Here is a 17,438-nt window from a genome sequence, read left to right as displayed (position 1 = left end):
GGTCGGCCCAACATTATTTCGGCTGGAGATTTCCCATCTTGACAGTTTGGACTTGGCGTAATTCTATAGGAAATGAGAAATTGTTGCAGAGCCTCTTCTACGTTGCCTTCTCCTCCCATCTTTAAGAGAGCTCGTTTAAGAATATCAACAAATTTCTCTGCCTGCCCGTTCGACTTAGGGTGATACGGTGGAGTTCTAACGTGCTCGATTCCATTCTGTTTACAGAACTCCGCAAACTCTAACGACGTGAACTGCGTCCCGTTATCTGAAACCAAAACATTAGGTGTACCAAACCTACCAAATAGTTGTCTCAGATGTAGCAGTGTTACAGACGTAGATGGTCTTCGTACCACATAAATTTCAGGCCACTTTGAGTATGAATCAACCACCACCAAAAAATATTGTCCACTTATTGGTCCAGCATAATCAACATGTAGTCGGACCCAAGGCTTTGTCGTTTCTGGCCATGGCTGGGATTCTACCTTCGGTGGATCTTTTGCAACTTCGGCACATCGCCGACATCTCACTACGTATTCTTCCACAGCCTTATCCATGAATGGCCAATAGACATAACTACGCATAACAGCCTTCATTCTGTTCATTCCCGGATGACCAATGTGAAACTGTTTAAGCACAAAAAGCTGAAGAGATCTAGGAATAACAACACGTTCACCATACATCAAACAATTATCATAAATCGAGGAGTGGATGCACCTTCGCCATTGCAAACGATTTTGAGCCATGTCATTCAAGGTCTCTAACCATCGATTGCTATCATCTCGCGAATCCCAACCAGGTAGTCTACACATACCAACATGGCTCAGTCCAACTGTCAGTGACTTTATGGAGTTATGCTATGTTTTGGCCTGGCAGCCACTAGCTTTCTTCCAAACTACTCCTACACCATAAAACATTGCACGTCGGGGCAGTCGGTTGGGCATACATAAAATGTGTCCCAGCCATCTCAGTTGATGAAGTGTCACTACTCCATCAATCGATTTGCCATCCTTACCTAGTACCCGTTTCCTAACAACTGCAGTACCTATTCGGTGGTCCCAGGATATACGAGCAATACTTCGAAGACACCTATGATCGAACACTAGTAGCCTACGAAAATCCTCTACTTCTACCGGCCATGTTTCACTGACATAAAGTAGGACGGAACGAACTGCTGCGTAGTAAACCCGTCCTTTGGTTGTTTGACGGATATCTCGCCTACTCCGTAAATGACGCAAGTTGGTGAAAGCTAGACGAGCCTTCTGTATCCGTGCTGAGATTTCGTCACACACCAGACCACAAGGGCTGATGAGACTCCTAACATAAGTGAAGCGGTAAACACCCTCAACTACTTCACTCCCTATCATTAGTTCAGGTGCCGATGCGACCTAATCCTGAAGTAACATTTTGCATTTCGAGGGGGAGAATCGCATCCCGAACATGCCTGCATAGTTGTTTATAGTGGTCAGAAGACTCTGCATTTTGTAAGCGTCTTCACTAAATAGAACTATGTCATCGGCATATTCTAAGTCAACAGGTGAGTCTCCTGGTAGAATTTCAACTACTCTAAATTTGGATGAGAATAGTATTATTTCTAAAAGCACGTCTACAATAAAGTTAAACAAGAATGAAGAGAATGGACAGCCCTTACGAACACCACTTTAGGTAATCAATTCTGATGACAGTTCGCCATAAGCTTTAACTCGACCAGTTGTGTTCGAGTAGAGAGCTTCTATAAGGTTAACGTACTTCTTTGATACTCCTTCCAGCGACAAACACTTCCATAGAACCTCACGATCAACGGTCATCATGATAGGCAAGCCCGACCACCACGTCAAGGTAGCAGCTACGGTCGAGTTATAAAATATGTATGAACATTAGTCCAAATCCAAACAAAAAGTTTGGTAGAAATTGGACGTCAATCATACAACAGACACCAAATGTCAAATTATATTTGGAAGGATAACAGTAAGCCAGTTTAAATAATTCCAACGCCTTGCCAAACAATCGAGACAGAGCTTTTTTTAGATAAATAACAAAAATTATTAAAGATAATATAAGACAATGATTAATTCTGTGTTAAACCCTTATCACATCGAGTTCAAATGATGAATTTATTTATAGCAATAATGTCAGTTATTTGTTACGGGACAACCGAAGATGGACAAGTACTTTTGTTACGTTCGTTCAGACTTAAGCGTATCTCTCAAAGCAATCACGCTAATAAGACAGAAAGTTTTGTCTTAGATTTTACGAACATATCGTAAAGTATTTTCCACTTAAAGGAATGAAAGTTTTTAATGGTGTGAGCTGGAGGCATCACAATGACATGGGACAACCTAAAACTTTTTAAAGTGTTTAATAAACAAACAAGCTCTAACATTTTAAAATTCACCGGAGCTATTAAACGCTTGAAACTTAATTTACTTGATCAAAAAGAAGTCTATTAGTTTTCTTTGCCATCATTTTATAAGATCGTTTTCTCAAACCTCTTTTGTTTGGAAGCATCATCATATTATTTTTTAATTAATGATCTTACTATTAACCCGTGTTCAGTAATTCATCATATAAACACTTAATTTCGAACTTATGATCTTTTGATATTACCTTAATTGATTTTCTAGAAATTGCATATGTTTGCGATGAGTTAATCAATTTTATAAAACAAAACGAATTCATGTTTAGCTACTTAAAAATTGTTTTAGTCCTCTTCAACTTTCACATTAATAACCTGATCTGCTAAAAAAAATGAAAGGCCAGAAAATAACCAGATGAAATTAAGATACAAAACACTGTACATGATGAAGTTAATGTGCTCTACAAATAATGCAGGAGAAAACTCACTGGGTCCAAGAAGTTCCAAACATGAGGATAGAAATACTGTGGGCTGAGCTATCAAATATGAGCATCTAAAAAACGGAATAGTTTTAATTATCTACTGATTAAAAATAAGACTATGATTTGTGGATTGATATTTAAGTGAATATTTAGTAAAATATTTAATTCAATTAAATGAATAATGGCTGTGAATGTTGCCACAATATTAGGTTTACGAACGACGGCCGACTTAATTTTCTTTGTAGATAACTGTTATGTAAAATCTATTTAAAATGTCCTAAAATACCACATTGAGAAACATTCCTATTTATTCTACAGAAGAAGCTAAGGTTAACCTTTCCTGTACACGAATCAGTTTGTATGTGGTCGTAAGCGTAATGTTCTAATCAATAGTACAAATTAAACGTCAACGATTAGTAAATTAAAACCAGTTACTAAGCTAATTGACAAAGGTATTTAATAAGCCTTTACGAAGAAATCCAAGTTCCAGCGTCTCACAAAACTACCACATGCGCTATAATAGGAAAACAATTGCACCTAAACGGGTGAAGTATATACTGTCATTTAAAGAAATTTGTAAATATATTAATGCTATTTTGTTATAACACTTACGTTGCAATTCGCTTCAGTGTGAAAGTATAGAGAGACCACCATTTTTCGCTACGATATTCATTTATTACACTTAAATAACAACTAAAAAAGAAATGGTTAATTGTTTATTTTCACGTTCACCTGAGAGCCTTATCATAATCCTGTTTATCATAATATTCGGAACCCATTAAAATACCTGAAATAAAAATGTGTAAAAAAAGATGACTTAGAATTGACAGGAAAAACTGACAAAGCTGATCAAAGATTTGTATAATGTCTATCAATAACGTTAAACAAATGTGGTTATGTAATCGCAAATAGAACTGGAATATTTAGAGAGAAAAGACAAATATTTTATTTACTAAATAAATTCGTATATAATTGTAGTAAGTGAAACATCCTAGGAAATGATGAGACAAAACAGTGAAAGTGTATACCTTAAGTTGAAATTCATGAATGCTGAAAATTAAGCACTGATGCACATATAGTAATTTTATAAAACCAAGAAGATAAAGTACACTTATACAGCCTTGGAGCTAATAAAATGGAATACTGTTACTACATGTACACATTATTCAATGACCCTTGGGGAGCACAAAATCGAATGAATCTAATCTTTGAATTAAATGATGTTGGTAATGAGATGTGGATGTGGTACTCTTCCGAAAAAAAGTTTGTCATACCTTAATGAAATTGCATGTGTACTTATGATTTATCATTGTTTCGTAACACCAAAAATACCACAAACTGTCAAATTACACATCAAAAAACAAAATAAAAGTGATTGCAGTGGCACAGAAAAATCCAAATCCATAGATCTTGAGAACCAATAAAATCTAATAAGTTACTCAAATTCTTATCTCAAAAATATTAGAATATAGTAATTTATTATCGTAAGTTTCCTCGTGGTAAGCGTGGATAAAAGAAAAGTGCTAAAATCTACAGTTGGATACTCAATAATGACAATGAAAAACAATAAAAGCAGTTAAACTAATCACTCACATGGATAAAGTTTCATTCGTTCAGCTTTGTATCGTCTGTATTGCAATCGAGTTTGTTCAAGCAGTGGTATAATAAAACTCTGAAATTTCAAAAGTACTGATAACGTTGACTAATTTTGACTAATAGTATTTATAATTGTGGAGAAAATAATTTAAGTAAAAACAGAATATATCTTGCTCTCATTAACAGATATTTGATGCATGGAGCATGATTTATTACTATCGAAATAATACACTTTTAATGTTAACAGAATACGAAGCCATGTAACTTGTGAAGTAAGCAGAAAGATACCACCAAAAAAAACGAATTATCTTTAAAACTTATTTACAAGATCATATATAAGATCTAAATGTTGTTGGTTGGATAGAGAAAATCCAAAAGCATGATTTTATGTAGCAGATCATTCCATGAAAGTGAACTAAAAATTTCTCATTTATTTATTCAATTGTTTATTTGAACGAATAAACATTAGTACAAGGGGGCACCAAATACATATGCGCTACGCAATAACAATGAGGTCGTGAAGAGACAGAGAATACAAAGTGCGTATAAAAGACGAAGAACAACAATGAACAGAAATTAGTGTATGAGAGTGTAATAATAGTAATAATTATAACAATAATCGGAGAAACAGTTCAGTTAACAAAAACACAACCAGAATGAATTCTTCAAGTTAAAGTAGTTACGTCCACTCTTGCGAAGAAAGTGAAAGGAGGATCTCCACTGGCTTCTATTCGGAGCCAATTCGGAGAGGTCAGGTTTCACAAGCATACAGTAAAACTGCTCTCATCGACACACTGTAGACCCGACTCTTTACAGCCGGACTAATATCATGAAGGCGTCAAAGAAGGCCCAGATTGCCATAGGCTGCTCTGGCTTTCACTATATGTGGATTGATCTCATCACTCACACCACCACCACCAGAACTTACCCAGATATACACGGACTTCTTAACCACCTCTATCTGCTCACTACCTAGGGTGAGTGCATGTCCAGGGTCCTACTAGTCTTGTAAAAGTACTTTGCACTTCGAAAGTGCAAAGCACAAGCCGCACCTATGGACACTGACTGCTAAATGATTAAGTGTGGATTGTATGGCTTGGGTGTCATCTCACAGTAAGACAATGTCATCCGCATACTGAAGGTTGAAAAGTCTCTCTCCAGTTAGCAGATCTTCACACCATTACCAGTGGCCAGTGATCGACAATAGGTTCATACGCCATTTGTTCCCTCAGGATCCTGGAGCCCCTGTGCACCATTGATTTAGTATCAGGGTTTTCCAACTCCCCTAGGTGGATGCTCTGTATCCACCAACCCAGTTAAAGCGTCGAACATTCGCTTTTCGTCTTCTCAATCTGGTAAAGAACAGCCCCACCGCGGGAGGGCAGTGAGTAGGACTTCCCTGACAGTGGTTGTATGCACGTGGCCATGTGAGAGCATTCCGAGAGGGAGAGTGGATACTCCTCACCCTCGACCGTACCAGGGCATTTGTGGTGTGGCAAAATATTTATAAGTTATAACCTAACAAAACGAATTCAAGAAATAAGAAACAAAGAGCACATAAAACACATATGACAATAAATAGATTGGAAAGCGGAATACACTTCCGTTCGCCACTTACATCCAATGACTGAATTAAAAAAGATTAGCTATGAGATGTCCCTACTAATGTGCTGGTGCGATCAAGTTTGGAAACAGTCCGTCCTCCTTATAATGCTTTCATATAGTACGAGTTTATAGCCACTGCTAGGGAAGTTCTACTCACTGCCTTTTTGCGGAAATGTTGTTCACGGAAGTGGGCAAATAAGAAGCGAGAGTCCAACCCTTAGAGCAGGTCGGTGACTACAGACGATCCACCTGCAGGAATTGAAAAACCCTGATTTCAAATCAACGGTGGACATGCTCTCCAGGACCCTGAAGGATCGAATAGCGTATGATCATATTCCTGGTCACTGGTTAACATAGGATTGCGTTCACTGACGTTTCTCCACTGCTATTTCTACTAAACCTTTAAATCAGATGCTCGAGGAGTAGTCCCCTGAGAAAACTAATCTCTTTGGTCTGAGGGCCTGAGTAGTATCCTATCCCACACACAATTATGAAAATGATTATTAACGAGAAAACGTTTCTGGTTGCTCTCGTTATCTATACAAACGGTATCTGCGGTGACCTAGTTACATAGAAATTCATTTCATGCTTTTTTCTATCCGTATTTATATTCACTCTGTGTTTAATTTTATTTCCCAACTCACGCAGCAGCTCATCTGTGGTGGAAATTCTGTCCCATATAAACGATCTTAAGTCACTGACTGGTCGAAAGTTCGGTTGCTACTTCCGAATAAGGTTTCTGAATTAGCTTTTCTGAAGTCGGGTATGACATTCTAACTGGCCTCATTTACTTATTTTTGATTAGATCCACCCTTCCATTTCTTCCGAACCTTACTTCATTATTTGTGTCAAGCGTATTCGCTTTGGTGCCCATTTGTGTTCGCATAAACAATCAAATGTCATAAGTAAAAGGCTTAGAAGTCAAACACGTTATTCACATTTTGCTAACTGTGGGGCGACACTTGAAGACATCGGCAAACATAATATAAGACTAATTAGCTGAGTTGACTAAAATATACTACAAATAACAAAACTTACAGAATGATCCACTTTGAGTTCTTCTTTTTGCAAACTTAAGATCCCTTCTCGTTCTTTTGTTGGATTTGGTGGTTCAATACTTTGAATACCTTGGCGCCAAGGTCGCTGACCGTAAAATTCAAGACCGTTTATTTTCTCTGTGGCTGACAAACAATCTGTTGCAGGTACCTGACTGGATGAATGACAGCCTGATAAGTTTGGACTGTCCGTTGTAAAAATCTGCTTTCTAAATAAAAGAGGTGACTGAGCTCGAACAAACTCTACAGCGGTGTTGATCGCTGTACGCTTTGATCTGGAACATTCTAAAGAATGATTTGGCGAATGAGGTGAAGAATCATTTTCTTCAGCAAGTAGACCGCTGTCTGTGGCGAAAGTAGCGTCAATTCCAACAATGGGTTCATTAGATTCTGTTGGCAAAGGATAGTATAATCTGTCATCTGCATTCATTTCAGCAGCTTTAACAGTAGGGATGCATAGAGCTTGACATAACTGACGACGGCAAACAGCATGCCTAGATGCTTCTTGGTAATATAATCCAGGATGTTGGGTCATAAGAGGAGTGAGACTAGATTTGATAGCTTCTTGAAAAAGATCTCCAAGAATTTCAAACCTAAGAAATTTAAAAAACGTATTAATAGAGATAAACTACTGAACTATGTATTGAACAAAAATGAATATCACTCCCTCCAGTAAATCATCACTGCTTCACATTTTATGCGGCACAGAAATAAAATAATGCAACACATCACTTACTGCTTTGACATCCATGCTTCATGCTCAAAAGCTAACTGTGGTAATCCGACGAGATTAGCAAAAAAATTAATATGTCTTCGAAATTGTGATATTGCATCAGATGCATTATTTTGAAAAGCCAGGCGGCATATCTAAACAAAAATGATAAATAGTCAGGGTTGTTGATGACGTCATGTAAACAGACAAAAATGCGTCGGTGGCATAGGTAAATAAACAATACGACAAATTCCAAGACAACTCACTAACCAGGTACAGCCTCATACAGACAACCTTTAGTTACACTTTTGTAAAAGGGCTAGTGATAATACTTGACTGCCAAAAGAGGATTAGGTAAAGCAAGGATCAGAAACGAGAAGTAATAATTAAAATTCAAATGCCATAATCATAAAGAAACTGTGTAAAAAATACCAGCTGAACGCAATTCCATCTGGATCTCTTTGTGTTCTGTCAAATTCTAATCTTCCGAATTCTTCATGTCTCTATCTTTTTTCTCTTTCCAAATTTATTTCACTGGATTATACTCCTTGAATAACATCTTCAAACCCTAATCTTTCACATAATGCTTATACTCTTACTACTTCTACCACTATGGGATTCGAATCGATAATTGTATCTCTGTGCTAATGTGGTATGGCAACTCGAACTGATGTAAGTACGTACGAAGTTCTACGTTGTGGCTGACTGACTGAATTCTATCTGGATGGTACCAATCACTGGTTGTCCATTTCATAAACAAGAGTAGAAATCCTCTTGTATTAAATGTAGTAGTTCGACCAACATAATTTCTAAAATATCAGCATCATAATTATCAGACGGTTTGACCACGATTTATGAACGGAAAACCCTAGAAAACCAGGTTGCCTTAAAATTTGTATGTGGATATATCGATAAGTATTTATCCTTCAAAAATTTTTGAAACATCAGGACACTTAACGAGTTAGCTGCAGCGAGAAATCTAGTACATATATACATCGGTTTATATTTCATACATCCTATCAGCATAGAGAGATGAAACTGCTAGACAAAATACCAGGAGAGGAGAGTTAACAACAGTATTAATGGTCATAGAAAAGCTAAACCATCAAAGATATAATTTGAGAAGATTTAAATTGGTGAAATACGAAAAAGTTAAAACTTTAGAAACTTGGGATCTAAAGAGGACGAAGAGTGGATGCACTTGGGTCATTGCAAGCAATTTCGAGCTATGTCATTCAAAGTCTTTAAACATTGGTTACGGCAATCACACAGACCCCAACTAGGTAATCTACAACAATTAACATGGTTCAGTCTAATCGTCAACGACATTATGGAATGATGCTATGCTTTAGTTTGGACGCCCAAAGCTTTCTTCCAGCCCTACTCCTGCACCAAGCAATATTCCCCATCGAGTTAGGAGGTGATCCAACAGACAAGGTATACGTTCCAACAACATCAGTTGGTGGATAATTACTACCTCATCAACTGAGTTCCCATTTTACCCAGTACCCTATCCTTAGCTCAAACACTGCTTACTCGGTAGTCCGAAAATATACGACCAGTGCTTCGAAGACATCTATGGTTGAATACGAGAAGCTTTCAAATATCTTCTATTCTTAATGGCCATTTTTCACATTCATAAAGTAGAACGGAGCGACAGGCTGCACAGTAAACTCGTCCTTTGTTTAGTAGACGGATATCTCATCTAAGCCATAAGTGACGCAATTTGACAAAGGCCAATAGAGCTTTCTGATTGCATATTGAGATTTCATCAGAAAACAGCTTATCAGGAATGATTTTTTATTATTTATTTGAACACATAAGTATTGGTACATGGGGGCATCAGATATATATGCGCCACACAAAACAATGAGAATGGGAAAAGAAAAAGAGGGTAAGACGCAGATAATAAAAAAAAGAAGAGAACAAAAACCACAGATTAGTGTATCTAGTGTAATAATAAGAATAATAGTGGGGGAAACAGAAATATACGACCAGAAGAACTCCTTCAGTTAAAGAAGTTATAACCAATTTTTTGAAGAAAGTAAAAGAAGGTTACAGCGGGATCGCCATTGGCTTCTATTCTGAGCCATATCTGATAACGTCTCTAGCCACTGTGTTGCACCATCTCTCAAACCCCAACCAGACAGTCTGGAAGGACCGACAGTAGCCAGACCTTTACAGCTTTCTTTCATATTACGACACCATGTCATACACTGACCACCTCTCCGCTTTTTCCAACCAGTCGCAGCGTCGGCAAGTAATACACGACGAGGGATTCTCTGGTACAATATACGTAGAACATGTCCAAGCCACCAAAGTCAATGTTTCAAGATGGTGACACCCATTAGATTATCATCCCTGCGCCCGAACACAAGATGCCGAGAGTGGGGAGGGGCCGCCCTGCCTTTCGAAATGCTCTCACATGGCCACGCATATACAGCCTCTGCCAGGGAAGTCCTACTCACTGCCTTCTCGTGGTAGGAATGTTCTTTGCCGAATTGAGAGGACGAAAATCGAATGTCCGACGCATAAACCAGTTTGGTGGGTACAGGGGATCCATCCAGGGCATTCGGAAAACCCTGATTCTAAACCAATGGTGAACATCGGCTCCAGGATCCTGAGGGAACGAATGGCGTATGAACCTACTGTTGATCACCGGCCACTATAGGACTGCATCTCCTAACGTTGCACCACTGCCTTGTGGATTAGACCTTTAGGTCGAAGGCTCCGGGTGTGGCCCCCTATGAAAATCACCTGCTTCGGTCTGGGCACGCGAACAGTATCCCAGCCCTCACATAAATCGAATGATTTATGCGACGCATATCTATTTGGTTCCTCCTTGTATCTATGTTTATGTGTTTAAATAATAATAATAATGATAATGATAAATAATAATAATAATAATAATAATAATAATACGAGTACATGGATAAACGTCATAGCAATATCAACTACAAATAAAGTAACTCAAAACAAATTATCTCTTTGATAAATTTGGATAATCCGAATAGAAGACGAATGTTAATATAATTATGTGACATATTTGTGCAATACATTTCGAATAATCTGATCACACATATACTTCATAAGACAATATATCAGGGAAAAATAAAAAGTCAACCTGACGAAATTGATGGAGTACACAATGTAAAAACAACGCTGGATAATAAATCGGAGTTAACAGGGTAGCTTAAATGTAATAACAGATTGGACACATAAGGGGGGAGGTCCAGTTTTGGTATAGCTAGGGCCTCGATAAACCTTAGTGTTATGACTTTAAAAAAATAAAAAAAGCTGTCTCCAATTTGTTGTAATCTTGTGTCCGGCTTTGATTACGTGAATTATCCACCAATCGAAATACGACTTGTCTAATCTTAACACTGTGCCAAATCAATGACGTTCAATTGGTATGAGCAGTCTAGCGTCCTTATTGGTCCCTTGGCTGCCCAGCCCTTCCAATTGAGTCCAGAACACCAATTGCAGCTTCTGCTATGCGAATCATTTATTTCAAGCACACTCGGTTTATATACCAGACAGACAGACGGCATCACACCATACAATAGAAATATTTGTACAGGATCAAGTCAAATGTGGCTGTGAACGTGGGATACAATTATCAATAAACTGAATATAGTTTAGGGACAGTAAATCGTATAATAATAATTCGTAGGTCAAAATGAAGCTTATAATAAGATGAATATAGATATACACAATATAATTACTCAACAGTTAAACAATAAGAATATATATAGAATAATAGTCCATTAATAGATCCCGGAAGTTACCCGTACTTATGTCTTTACTAGGATATAACACTTAGTATACTCGCTTGAACACCACAAAGGCTGATTTGATATTAACCTCACGACCGGTCTCAGCCAAATGTTTCGCAATGGAGGAAGATATTTTTTTATCATATGACCTTAAATGACTATTGGAATTCATTTGATTTTATAGCCATTGAGGTAAATCTTTAGCCACCCTTACTTGCAGATCAGGATTGCTCATAGTATGTATGTGTTTCGGGACATACATGTAAAGTGATAGACATAATGAAATGTGACACAATTGCTTAGATGCTGTTTGGATTTTCGGTGAAACAGACCTTATTATCCAGAGTCACTTCACATTTTTTAGTTTATTACTATTATCTTTGTTTCCCCGTACTTTCTAATTTGTCTAGTTGACCTTTTATTTTTTCATATATATTCTTGAAAAGTATGTGTGTGATCAGACTGTTCGTGACGTATGGAGTAAATATATCACATAATTATGATACGCTTATTATCGCATTGTACAGTGAGTCTGAAAATAGCCAAATCCAAATTGTCCAAACAATTGAAGTTTCTAACCGAAAAACGTTTTGATATCGAATTGTGATCGGTGAGACTACACAGATGTATAATAGATTGTGTAGTATGGTGTCAGACATGACCATCACCAAAACAACTGTTGAGATATAATAAGCATGTTTGGAGTGTTTCATGGTAACACATGGAACAACACATGTAAGATAAATATGACATTAATTTCCAAGATTTAGATCATATTTATATTTATATTTATATTAATGAGATGCCAGAGACTAGAATTTTTATTGATTCAGAAAGAACTTATCCAAAAATACAATGATTAACAGTTATTAGTTACCTTGTAATTAATAAATCCAGCTACTGTTTTCACCTCCAGCAAATGAGCATCTAACATTCTCAATTCTGTCAAATGATTATATGCCTGTTGGTAATGTCTGAAATACAAAAAAACGGTTACTGTGTTCTGAAATTAACTGGATACGTGTAGTGGTCATCACGTCTGTCTAGCACAGAACGTCCCCAGTTCGAACCTGGGCGGAAACATTCTTTGCCCCCGAATGCCCTGGTACGGCCGAGAGTGGGGAGAATCCGTTATCCCTCTCGAAATGCTCTCACATGGCCACGCGTATATAGCCTCTGCCAGGGAAGTCCTATTCACTGCCTTCTCGTGGCGGGGGTGTTGTATACGAAGTTGAGAGGACGAAAAGCGAATGTTCGGCGCTTTAACCGGCTTGGTGGACACGGTAAGTCCACCTAGGGGGGTTGGAAAACCCTCATTCCAAACCAATGGTGCACATAAGCTCCAGTATCCTGATGGAACAAATGGCGTATGAATCAATCGTTGGTCACCGGCAACCATGGGACTGCACCTCCTTACGATGCTCCATTGCCTTGTGGATCAGATCTTTAGGTCAAAGGCTCCGGGTGTGGCCCCTTAAGAAGACCACCTGCCTCGGTTTGGGCACCCGGACAGTATCGTAGCCCTCACACAAATCGAATGAGATTTGTGCGGCGCACATATACTTATACTTCCTTGAACCAGATATATATGCGTTTAAATAAATAGAGTATAGGGACAACTTTGGAATTTTTTGAGTAAGATATATACAGGATGCATGATAAACACGTGTTTGTCAACGTGTCTATTAAATCCAGAGTAACGAAGTAAGTTATTGACTGAGTAGCTCTGCCACAGCATATCTGAGAAGTATTGAATAATGTGAGTTCACATTGCAAGACTAAAAGTTTCAATACAACTACATTTGTTTAATTTAACTTCATAATCAATAACAATTTTATGTACTAGTCTTTGAGCTATACCTTATTTAGCTGTGAGAGTTGGCGAAACTATTTGGTTGGTAAAATCGTAGTGGGAGCATGGTATGATCCTGAGAACAAACAATTGAAAGTTAAGTGCTTTAGCCACTATGTCACCGCAGATACACTTTAAGCGTTAGTATCAACAACTGAAAGCCTCAGGCTTGGATTATTTTGACTACTACTGCTACTACTACTACTACTAAACTCTAAGTATATCTAGCCCATGTTACACACAATTCACGAGCTTGAAAAGGAAATTGGATAACACTTTTTAAAATTCAGGATACATAATTTCAAATACTATTGTTGTTATTGGAAATAAGTGAATACATTTCTGGATGAACTTACTTTAGCGCTAATCCTGGATCTTGTTTTAATTCAGCATAGAAAGCAATTTTGAACTCGTGACGAACAAACAATAACTGTAAGCGATTAAATTAAAAAGTTACTAAACAAGCTGGTAAATAACAAGGTTAAGTAATCTTATGACTTTGTACATATTTATCACTTAAAAGACTTGTATCCTGGAACAATTATTGTATTTCTTAATATCATGGTCCTCTTTTATTCATTGGGAAGGAATGTGCTCTGGAATCAACCGTTAGTGAGAAGTTTACTTGGGAAGTTTACTATCATTTTTGAAAGCCTTTACTAAAATAACTTAGGAATACAACCAACTTTTAATATGTTAACAAAATTAACAAACATAGTTCAAGTAAGCAGACAATTCAAGAACATAGTCTACTGAATGCAAGACAACTACTAGGCTATCAAAAAACTCAACGATTGTTAGCTAACAACACCTGTAACCATATTCAACAATTTGATGGAGGAAGAAGATGCCATTAATGCAACAAACAAAACTGTTGTGATAATGAAGCACTTAAAAACATGAATGTAAGAGACTAAGAATATTTCTAATTACCAGAAATTAGATATAACTCATTAAACAGATTGTAGGCAGAAATAAAACGATCTTCTTGTTTAGCGAGGAAAAAGTACTATTTCATTGCATCTGTTCATTTGCTTCTAATCAGTAGCAATCAGTTGTATCTGTCTATTTCATTCACAACAATAAACGTGAAATTCCGCCTGTAGCTCTTCTAGAGTTACTGCCGGTCCCAAGCCCGGGTAAAGGAGGGTTGGGCATGGGGTTAGCGACCCCATCCCGTAGAAAAGCTAACTCGCTAAAAAAACGCTAACCAGAAAAAATAATTCAAACCATTTAAACTCTGCCCTCCCAGTTGAAGGAATAATTATGACATCTCATGACGAAAGCCGAAATTCTTCGGAAGTCACGAGACCGATGCACCTTCTAACAACCAGAGCAACACTCTTTATAGGTACATGGAACGTCCGGACAATGTGGGAGACAGGAAAGACCAGCCAAATAGCAATGGAAATGAGGAGATACAACTTGGCAGTACTCGGAATCAGCGAAACCCATTGGACACAAACTGGACAACAAAGGCTGAGTACAGGAGAGATGCTGCTGTACTCCGGTCACGAAGGGGAAAATGCTCCACACACTCAGGGAGTTGCTCTAATGCTGTCCAAAGAAGCACGAAATGCACTTGTGGGATGGGAATCTCATGGACCCAGGATAATCAAAGCATCATTCAGAACAAAGAAGCAAGGGATCACAATGAACGTTATCCGATGTTATGCACCCACCAATAATAGCAACGACGATGATAGATCAGTTCTATGAAAGGCTGCAATCAATTATAGAGAAGTGCTCACGAAAGGACCTCACCATCCTGATGGGAGATCTAAATGCTGAAGTTGGAGTGGACAACACAGGATATGAAGATGTAATTGGACGACATGGATTAGGAGAGAGGAATGAAAATGGGGAGAGACTTGCAAACCTATGTGCATTCAACAAATTGGTTATAGGCGGCACAATACTCCCACACAAACGCATACACAAAGCTACATGGATCTCACCGGACCAAACCACAGAGAACCAGATAGATCACATCTGTATCAACAAAAAATTCCGAAGATCAATGGAAGATGTGAGAACCCGGAGAGGAGCTGACATAGCTTCAGATCACCACCTGGTTGTGGCCAAGATGAGACTGAAGCTAAAGAAACACTGGAAAACTGGACAAACAGCACTACAAAGGTTCAATACAGCCTTCCTTCGAGATATTGACAAGCTCCATGAATTCAAGATAACTCTCAACAACAGGTTCCAAGCTCTACAGGATCTACTGAATGAGCAAGAAACTACTTTGGAGGACAACTGGAAAGGGATAAAAGAAGCACTAACTTCAACGTGTCAGGAGGTTCTTGGTCCCAAGAAGCATCATCACAAGGAATGGATCTCTATGGGAACCCTGGACAAAATTCAAGAAAGGAAGAACAAGAAACTAGCAATTAACAACAGCCGAACACGAGCAGAGAAAGTCAAAGCACAAGCAGACTACGCAGAAGCAAACAGGGAAGTGAAGAAAAGCATTAAAGCCGACAAGCAGAAATACATGGGAGAACTAGCAACGGCGGCGGAAAAAGCTGCAAGAGAAGGGAATATGAAACAACTATATGATACAACGAAGAAATTGGCAGGGAGATATAGCAAACCAGAGAGACCAGTCAAGGACAAAGAAGGAAAGACAATCACTGAGATTCAAGAACAGAGGAAAAGATGGGCAGAATACTTCGAGGAACTGCTGAATAGACCAGCTCCATTGAATCCACCGAACATCGAAGCAGCCCACACTGACCTTTCAATAGATGTCACTCCACCAACGATCTAAGAAGTCAAGATGGCCATCAGACAAATCAAAAGTGGGAAGGCGGCAGGACCTGACAATATACCAGCAGAAGCACTGAAGTCAGACATTGAAATAACTGCAAACATGCTCCACCTTCTATTCAAGAAGATTTGGGAAGAGGAACAAGTGCCAATGGACTGGAAAGAAGGATATCTCATCAAGATACCAAAGAAATGAGATCTGAGCAAATGTGAAAACTACAGAGGCATCAGTTTGTTATCAGTACCAGGAAAAGTTTTCAACAGAGTGCTGCTGAATCGGATGAAAGACGCAGTAGACGCCCAACTTCGAGATCAACAGGCTGGATTCCGTAAGGATAGGTCGTGCACAGACCAGATTATGACACTACGAATCATCGTTGAACAATCAGTTGAGTGGGACTCATCACTATACGTCAACTTCATTGACTATGAGAAGGCATTTGACAGCGTGGATAGGAGAACATTATGGAAACTTCTTCGACATTATGAAGTTCCTGAAAAGATTGTCAACATTATCCAAAACTCATACGATGGACTACAGTGCAAAGTCATGCATGGAAGACAGCTGACAGATGCATTTCCAGTAAGGACCGGAGTCAGACAAGGCTGTCTACTCTCCCCATTCCTCTTCCTTCTAGTGATTGACTGGATTATGAAGAATTCGACATCTGAGGGGAAATACGGAATACAATGGACAGCTCAGAATCAATTAGATAATTTGGACTTCGCAGATGACCTAGCCCTCCTCTCTCATACACACGAACAAATGCAGATGAAGACAGCAAATGTAGCAGCAGCCTCCGCATCGATAGGCCTCCACATTCACAAAGGAAAAAGCAAGATTCTCGCGGTATTTCGTTCTGTCCTACTTTATGGCTGCGAAACGTGGTCATTAAGAGTAGGAGATACTCGTAAGTTACTAGTATTCGATGACAGGTATCTTGAAAATATCGCTCGCATCTGCTGGGATCATCGGGTAAGTAATAGTGAGGTTGGAAGCAGGGTACTAGGGAATTATGGTGGTAAATCAGATGATGAGATTGTAAATCTTCATCGACTCAGATGGTTGAACCACGTGTTACGTATGTCTGAACACCGATTACTACGACGCGCATGACCAATAGACATTGTCACGATCACGAATTACGCTGTTATAACAGGCATTGTTTGATACTGACGACCTGCTGATCGGGTTTTCTTGGGTAAAAATCATAGTAGTAGCAATCCGCGTATCA

At 38.4% G+C, this 17,438-nt stretch overlaps 1 protein-coding gene and 1 non-coding gene across 2 annotated transcripts in view; one reads left to right on the top strand and one right to left on the bottom strand.

The window, feature by feature from the left end:
- Positions 1-17,438, bottom strand: part of Smp_143240 (hypothetical protein) — a gene marked incomplete at both ends in the record, with an annotated part of 45,021 nt that overhangs the window by 23,393 nt on the left and 4,190 nt on the right. Inside the window, 8 exon segments of the mRNA XM_018794515.1 lie at positions 2,842-2,906; positions 3,448-3,528; positions 3,568-3,622; positions 4,429-4,507; positions 7,075-7,684; positions 7,828-7,958; positions 12,457-12,553; positions 13,788-13,861. Coding sequence (XP_018648920.1) covers positions 2,842-2,906; positions 3,448-3,528; positions 3,568-3,622; positions 4,429-4,507; positions 7,075-7,684; positions 7,828-7,958; positions 12,457-12,553; positions 13,788-13,861 — 1,192 coding nt within the window.
- Positions 12,596-12,661, top strand: Smp_tRNA_00061_Leu_TAG.1.1. Its single transcript has one exon. It is a non-coding gene (tRNA).

The sequence above is a fragment of the Schistosoma mansoni genome, chromosome 1 (genome assembly GCF_000237925.1).
Source record: "Schistosoma mansoni strain Puerto Rico chromosome 1, complete genome".
NCBI classification, from domain to species: Eukaryota; Metazoa; Platyhelminthes; class Trematoda; order Strigeidida; family Schistosomatidae; genus Schistosoma; species Schistosoma mansoni.
The sequence above is the reverse complement of the archived record's forward strand: the minus strand, read 5'-3'. Positions and strand labels throughout refer to the sequence as shown.